Source organism: Brachycentrus maculatus, unplaced genomic scaffold (assembly GCF_059751285.1).
Source record: "Brachycentrus maculatus isolate JH-2025_06_01 unplaced genomic scaffold, ASM5975128v1 h1tg000119l, whole genome shotgun sequence".
Taxonomy (NCBI): Eukaryota; Metazoa; Arthropoda; class Insecta; order Trichoptera; family Brachycentridae; genus Brachycentrus; species Brachycentrus maculatus.
This window is the reverse complement of record NW_028280872.1, coordinates 110,921-120,063: the sequence shown is the minus strand read 5'-3', so window position 1 is coordinate 120,063 and position 9,143 is coordinate 110,921. Positions and strand designations below refer to the sequence as shown.

The 9,143-nt window shown below is 30.5% G+C and overlaps 1 protein-coding gene across 1 annotated transcript; it reads right to left on the bottom strand.

The window, feature by feature from the left end:
• Positions 1-6,346: 6,346 nt before the first annotated feature.
• On the bottom strand, positions 6,347-9,143 carry LOC148309606 (uncharacterized). The gene is made up of 2 exons (XM_088259690.1): positions 8,948-9,143; positions 6,347-7,686 (listed from the first exon to the last, which is right to left on the bottom strand). The coding sequence occupies exons 1-2, from the start codon at positions 8,962-8,964 to the stop codon at positions 6,603-6,605; spliced, it is 1,101 nt and encodes a 366-aa protein (XP_088115816.1). The 5' UTR covers positions 8,965-9,143; the 3' UTR covers positions 6,347-6,602.

Genomic DNA, 9,143 nt, shown 5'->3' with positions numbered 1-9,143 from the left:
AGCTTTTAAAAAGCAGAGACTCTTTTATTTAAAAACTTATTTTTTTCAATGCCAAAACGGTGTTATAAGACAAAAATCAATTACGCAAAATGTGTCATGGATTTAGAGAATATTATGCTGCGACTTAACGAATACTGGGTCTTAAAGCCAAGCTATTTAATATTATCTGTAGGTAGATTCCAAAGAAAGAATGACGTGTGATTGGGGAAATGTTGAAAAATATATCTTTTCTTGAAGGTTTTTCGCAGATACTTTGTGGTACATTTTATAAACTTTATAAAATAAAATAAAACAGCTTTGTTATCAATCACTTTTTGTTGGTACATATTTCCTCCAACCGGTTTCGATAAGAACCTTGTCATCATCAGGGTTAAAAACATGTACTAATTCTAAAACATAGGATAAAACCTCCACACCCACCTTCTCACTCCAAACCTAACTTAATTATCCATTCCTTAAACCGGCCTACTCACATAACTATGAATATTTCAATATTTTAGAATAGGGTATTATCACTCAGGAGGAATATCTAATTTAACATACTCAACCTATAAAGGATTGTTTAAGACTCGTTTTGTGTTTGTAACAGCCGATATAATAAATATTTACATTCATCATTTTCTTTTGCAAAATTCGCCTTCATAAAAACGTTGTTTTCGTAAGTTGGTAACAAATGACGTCACAGAAATGAATCCACACTACTACAATTACAGCTCTTTAAAGGAGATACATAAAGGGATACGCCCCATAATACACCCGATGACGTAAATTTTTATGACGCATAGCCTTGTCCGTTTTTCGTATTATTAAAATATTAGTTAACCTTCACATCTCCCTTAGTTCTTAACAGATTTCAATTAAAATATTACCGATAGGCTTGTGATTTTTTCATATTTATTTATTAGCCAATAATAACACCATGAGAATGCTCCATTAGTACATGTTTAACCCTGATGATGACAAGGTTCTTGTCGAAACCGGCAGGCAAAAAAAAATACCAGTAAAAAAGTGCGTAAAAACGTAGTTGTTTTATTTTTATGAAAATATGTACATATCTTTATTTCTTTTTTATTGATTGTAGATTCACGTTAGCATTCTTTTGGAATAGTTTCGAGATATTATCAATTTATAGCAGGTAGGTAAGCAACAATACTTCTCGAAAATAGAGTAATTCAACAGTTGGATCAATTCTGTTATCTGGGTAGCACACTAACATATAACAATAAATGTACCCTAGACATAAAAAAGAGGATAACGCTAGCCAAGCAAACTTTTATGAAAAAGTACAGCCTCCTATCAAACAAACATTTAAAAATTGAAGTAAGAAAAGGATTCATAAAGGCTTTTGTTTGGAGTGTTTTGTTGTATGGGTGTGAAACCTGGACCATCCAAAAGTACAAAAAAGACCGGCTTGAAGCATTTGAGATGTGGGTTTAGAGGAAGATGACCAAAACATCATGGGTCGTAAGGAAGTCCAACGAAAAGGTGTTGCAGGACGTAAAAGAAAGAAGAGAGCTTATAAATCATATTTTGAAGAGGAAGGCCAAGCTAATAGGGCACTCAATTAGACATAGCACCTTTCTTAGCAACATCTTCGAAGGAAGAATCTTGGGAAAACGAACAAGAGGCCTCCCAAGAACTTCATACTTCCAGGATTTGAAGCGGCTCATGGACGTCTCCTCCTATTCGCAGCTCAAGAGGATGGCGACTGACAGAGACAAGTAGCTGACACAACAAGGCGCTGCCTTTAGAAGATGATGATGAGCAGGTAGGTGCCAAAAGAAAATTATGACACGTTATCTTTAAAGTGTACAATTTTATTATCGTTATAAACTTTGTATAAACGAGTATGTATAAAGTAAGTGTCGTCATAATAGCAATAATTAAGTCATAATTGAAGAGTGCGGTATTTACTGGTATCAGATGGAAAATACATACTTTCTTATATTTCAAGGCAAATGTGAATAACAAAATTTTAACACTTTGGCAACCAAAATCCGATATATCAGCAATCGGTACTCTATGGAAGTGAAGCATGGAGTTGGCAAAAGAAGGATGAAAGCAGACTGAATGGAGTCAAATGCGATCCCTCAGACGAATGTGCGGCAAAACGATGCATGATAGATGTTCGAATGGTATAATAAGGAAATAATGCAAGGCTGAGATAAGCATCTTCAAACCCTTATCCGCACACCAATGGTGCATAGGGCACTACATCATATAAACGCAGTGTCATTTTGATCGTTAACACATGAAGGAAATGTGATCAGCCCTCCGCTTCAGGTACCAGTCCAGGGTAATATGGAATAAATATAAAGAGTTAAAAATCACTTACAATTATTTGACCCCCTGGAAATCGAACCTGGGACATCAAGAACGGTAGCCGAGCTTGCTGACCATTATACTACGGAGGCGGCTGAGATAAGCATTATCGATACAATTAGGAAAGGTGTGTTGAGATGGTTTGGACGTGCGGAACATTTGTGTAAGGAAAGAACGGTCAAACAAATTTATGAGGCAAATGTAGTTGGAAAAAGAACAGGAGGAAGACCGAGGAAAACTTAGCACAATCAGGTATGTCAAATACTTGAAAGCAGCCGGGTCAGGAGTCGAAATAATCAGCGGGTATGTATGTAATGTATGAAGAGATGCATGAATGTGGAGGTGGCGAAGAATGTTTGCAAGGACAGGGTGGTATGGCATTCTATTCGCTCTACCTACCCCTGCGGTAAAGCGGCGTGATGGTTTTTTTTTTTTCCCCTCTCACATTTTTTTGCACCCTGCTTATATATGCAAGGTCATGTTACGGGTACGGGATTCTTGCACTTTTGCTTTAGTGATTTCGGGTATGCATTATTTGGGAGAGCGGCGTGATGGTTAGTTAGTTTGTTAGCGAGAAATACCGGATCGGTCGGATCTGACGTCATGATTTATAAAAGTATAAAATACATTTTGGACAGTGTGCTAGGGATTCTTTCAGGGTTGTGCCAAATTATTCAATTTATATTGTGTGTATGTGTGTGTGTGTTTTTTTAAATACGTTATACATCGATATTTGGAATTAAATGATTATTTAAATCTTATAATTAGTTTTACAAGAAAAATATGTCACAAAATTACGTAAAAGAGAAACAAGGAAAAAGTGCATTAAACCATTTTTGTTACCTCGGAAAGTAAGTTGTGTAAAATTGTGATATAACATTTTCGAAATATGTAGATACATTTTTACAAGTCAGGGTTAAAGCCTAGTATTCATTATAGCAATTTTCTTTAAACACAGGTCACATTTGAAGCAATCGTTTTTTTTGGTAAAATATCAATGTTGTATAGAAAAAATAAGTTTTTCTTCGAAATAAATATATGGTTTTGAAAAGAAAAGAGTTATTGATAGAGAAGGAGTTATAAAAAAAAACACAAATATTGTTTTTCAATAGATATTCTAAAACATAGAAAAAACCGTTTAAATTCTTTAAAAAAATGGGCGTGACCCGGCGACCGGCTCTATGCGTTGCCGGTAGCCAACTGAGTTTTATTATTAAGAGTTTGGCCCTTATCAACATGTAATTATGTAATTGATACAAATATAATACATATTTTGCATATTCTTCTTCTCAGTCTTACCCCTCATTACTGAGGGTTTTAATCCGTGTCGAAGCAATGACTCTTCACCAGTTATCCCTTGAGAAAGTATTTTCAATAAATATTTATGTATATTTTTACACACTTAGTTGGGTAAAAATATTTTTTTTAATAACTGATAAATAGTATTTAAACGTAAACATTTTTCTTTTGGAAACAAAATGATATTTTCGAAATAAAATGATAATTTTCATTTTGTGACAGTTCAAAATGCTTTTTATGAATGACGTTTCTAACATCTTCTGGAATCCATTGCCCCGCACTTAAATTTGCACTTTTCCAAGCAATTTTTCTTTTTGAGTACTTTTTTAGCAGCAACCAGTTTGCCTCTGGTAAATAATGATAAATTCCACTGATTATCGCGAAAATTAATGATTTTTATTTCAAAATATGAAAAATGTATGTTAACACTACCTTTCTGTATCATTTTTTCGGGAATATTAATAAATTCACCAGTTATATCACACAAAACTCGAGTTTGGCGGTTTACAAAACTCAGCTATTCCGCCATCTTGAATACTATTTAGTATGAAACTAGTCGAGATAGAACCTTGTTTCTCTGAATGATATTTCATAATAACAGATAGAACTTAGTTTCCCTTTGAATTTCTGACGATTGAATTGTTTTTTGTTGTAATTTTTATACAGTTCGAACCGAATTTAAATCTGAATAGAGTTAGAGTTAAATGTGAAAATACCTAAATGTGTTAGATAGAACATTGTTTCCCCAGCACGACGAATTGGAGTCGGTTCGGTTATGAAAAGTTTTGACATCCATTCATTTTACGTATGCGCATCTACCGGATTTTGTCTGAACTAATCCGGAATATTTCTCACTGATTTTATATATTTTCATATCCTTGTGTGCAAGATTACCCTCTATTGACAGATTGGCAAACTAAATCATATTTTTATTGAGTAAGATAATTTGGTTCTTGTATTTGCTAATTGCTAGCAGTCTCTGTTGACATTATACATAACTACTTTGTAAAGTGTGAATTCACTCCATTTTAGGAACAATTGAAAATACTTGGACCTTATGACAACTTCAAAACTTGAATAATGAATGATTTGTGTTTCAATATCATAAAATTAATATGCATTTTTTTTCTAGATAATTGAACATATATGTATAAACGATCATCCCTGAAAAAAATACAAACGAAACTATATTCTAGGATGTCGTCTGTTCATTTAAGTGAAAATAGAAAAAAATATATAAAAGTAGGTCAATGCTTTGTCAATAAGTGATTGAAAGATTATTTCTCACGTATTTGTCAACCTAAATAATATTTTCACAACCTTGGAAAATAAATTAAAACATGAAATTAAATTGTATTTGTTTTTAAGTGTACCAAATATTGAAAGTTAACCTTCTAAACAATGATACATTCCGTAATTTTGATCGAATTTCAAGAATACATATCGCTCACTCCTTTCAAGAACGTCATAAATCAAAAATCGTCAATTTTCAGTTGTGCATGTTTTCCGAATGCCCAGAAAATGTACTATATCTAAGCAAAAGAAGAATATTTTAAAGTTAATATTTACCCGCTACAGGGCAGAAAAGTTGTTTTTGCATTTTGAAGAAAAATTATTTCTTTAAATAAACTAAATATTTTTCAAATGGACAAAAAACCTTCAGGTTTAACCTAAAAAGATCTGTGGCATAGTAAAAAGTTCAATAAGTGGCTTGATATTTATTTTTAATACATTGTGTTATATTTTTAAACATTAAAAACGTTCTCCTGAAAAATCAAGTTTTTTGATTTATGACGTTCTTGAAAGGAGTGAGCGATATGTAAATAAGTAATTATCACACTGCTTCTCGCAGGGGTAGACAGAGAAAATAGTACGTCTCACCAATCTGTCTTTGCAAACGCTTCTCATCCACACCCGCCGATTATTCCAACTCCTGACCTGACCACTTCCAAGTTGATCGTGCTAAGTTTTTTCGGTCTTTCTCCGCTTCTATTTTCACATTCCCTTCATAAATTTGTTTTACTTTTTTTTCTTCACTCATTCGATTTACAAGTCCTTACCATCTTAACATACCTTTCATAATTTTAACGATAATGCTTATCTCAGCCTTGCGTTCTTTTCTAAGATCACCATTCGAACATCTATCAACATGAATGATAACGAAGAGTAAAAATTTCTAAAGAGTAAAAAGTTCTATATATATATATATATATATATATATATATATATATATATATATATATATATATATATATATATATATATATATATATATATATATATATATATATATATATATATATATATATATATATATATATATATATATATATATATATATATATATATATATATATATATATATATATATATATATATATATATATATATATATATATATATATATATATATTTATATATATATATATATATATATATATATATATATATATATATATATATATATATATATATATATATATATATATATATATATATATATATATATATATATATATATATATATATATATATATATATATATATATATATATATATATATATATATATATATATATATATATATATATATATATATATATATATATATATATATATATATATATATATATATACATATATATATATACACATATAAAGATAAATTTATATTATAATTTTACTCAAAGGACAAATCTAACTAGATAATAATTCAACTCAGAAATTATTTAGAATCCTTTTATTGTTTCGTTTTTCAGAAAAAATGTGTTTTCTCATGAAATAAAAAAAGATATAAAAACAATTGAATTATTATGTAAATGAAAAAAAACTTATTTAAATGGATATTCAGAGATTCGTTCCGTTTTATCAAAACTAATGTAAGTATGATTTGTTTAAAATCATTCCGAATCAGTACTATTTATTTTATTATAAAATAAGTAACGTTATAAAAGTTTAAGAAAGGGTGTAAAAATGAGAACTTAAAAGCTAGATACCGAACACCATGACATTTGACTGCAATCAGAGAGCTGCTTTTCCAGGAGAGATACGCCACACGTTTTATTTCTCGCAATGGGGTCGAATCTTTTGGCCTTGGATTTCTTCGTGGTAGCCATCTTACTGCGAGATCGTGCACTGGTTGGAGATTCAAGTTTATCCGTGATATTGAATGATAATTCAGTTTCACAGTTTTGGACGTATGCCATATCATTGGAATTTTCCGGCGATTCTATGTATTTTTCATCATCGTCTGTGTCCCACTTGCGAAGAAAGACGTTCGAAACAGATTTTAGATCACCGTTATCAATAGGCTTTACTTCAGACTTCTGCGTGGTCATTTGAGCAAGGTTGGGTAAAGGCAGATAAGAGCTGATGCTATAAGTGTTGGTAATATCTCCTAAAACTGATGCATTTGGTGTTAACTGAGGCGCAGTTACTATATTTTTTGGTGTAAAGTATAAGTTCTCAGGAATCGAAGTGCTTATTTTTCTTTCTTTTGTATTTGTATTATCTTGGTTTATAGTTTTGAAAGACATCTTTCTTTTAGGCTTCTTAGGTTTATTTTTCGAAAGGATCTTTTCTTTCATTCGTTTGTAATAATCCTCGTCAGTCTCTGAAGATTTCATTTCTGTTCCACTCGTTCCTGTAAAATCTGGATCATTTGGAGTTTTAATGGATTCATCAGCCTCAAAATATTCTATCCCTAGTTTTGAATCTTGGTCTTCTGCGAATCTGATAGTCTTTTTGAAGCTGCTAGTGTTGGATTTTTTTAGGATGCTGGATAAATTTAATGATAAGTCGATTTCTTCAAAGTTTAGGCTAGGAGAGGCCGATAGTTTTCGTTTATTAACATATCGCTCCGGAGATCCCCTGGTTTTTGAACGATTTTGACTTGGTTGAAATGAATCTGATCTACTGAAGAAGAATCTGGGTTTCATTATTGTATTGAATGGCTTATTTTCTTGTTTATCCTGTTGGAAAACAGAAGACTTTTTTTTCTCGTTGCATTTAGAGTTGTATCCAAATATATTTCTAATCATCCCAACGAACTCCTTTTTGGAGGATCTGTAATAGATAAGTTATATGTATATATCCTATTTTTTAATGAAAATACACAACAATATCAATCCAGTTTACCAGAAAATATTTTATTTGTAGGCTTCAAATAAATAGGTTATTTTAAGAAGAAAAATAATAATTATATAACGGAACAAATAATTCCTTTTTTATTGAAAATAATTAAGAATATGTACATTTTTTGTATTCATTTGTGGATGACTACGAAAATACTAAAATGTAGGTACTATAATAATTTATGCATACAAAAATATTTTGTGATATAGCATACATCGTGTATTGTCTTGTAGGTATCTTGTAGTATAGATATCGGCTAACATAAAAAATGAATGTTACTCCCAAAATTCATACATATTTTTTGGATTTTTTATGAATTCATTATAATTAATTTAATATATTTTTTTATGAAATATCATATAATCCATACATGTTTTATGCAGTTTTCTAAGGAAAAAGCTTATTTGAATTAATTTTAGAAAGAAGAAAAAAGTACTGAAAATATATTTTTTTCATTTGTTATAAATAGCAGATAAGTAGGTAAATTATAATTTACATGTGACGCATAACTTGATTATGTTTTTATTTTTTTTTAAATATGAAAAGTAATACATCTTGAATTTATTGTGATCAACACATATAAAAACATTTCCGTTTTACCATTTTAGATTTTATTCTTACTGCTAAAACTATAATACAATACCAATAAACTGATGAATACAATAAAATAACGAATGAAATATTTTTTACAGATTAAATAAATAAAACCGTGCTTATATGAATGTACATCCCTCTTTCTGTTGAAATGATTAATTTTTAACATGCTACAATAAAACAATCAATAAAATCTTGTGATCGGTAGCCTGGAGGGAAAGAGAGGGAGAGGAAGATCCCCACACGATGGACCGATCAAATTAAGGCAGCAGCAGGCACTTCAGTGGTTGGAGCGCTGCGTGCAGCGCAGTCAAGGGATAACTGGAGAAGAGTCATTGCTTCTGCAAGGGTCACAACCCTCAGCAATGAGGAATAAGACGGAGAAGAAGACAATAAAACAATATTTTAAATCAAAAACCAATTTTTACTATCTTATTTTTATAAGAGACTTTTTTTCTTTACTAACCAGTAATAATACTCGTATTTTTTATAGGCAAAGCATCCAAAATTGAATGATATACAATAATAATACCCGTATATGAAATACATATTTTTTATAATAATTGAACTAGTGAAAAAGTATATATTTTGTACTAACCTCTGTTTGGAAAACATGTTTGAACTGAGTTCTATCCACTTCAGATGAGAAATAATATATTTTGATTCAATTAAACGATTTTACAAAACTTTATCGGATTCATTTTACATGATTTTGGTGTTCGGAAATCTTTTGTCAATTAAATAAAAATGCGTCTTCAAACTCGAGGTGATAAACCGAGAAGTCGCTAGCAAGT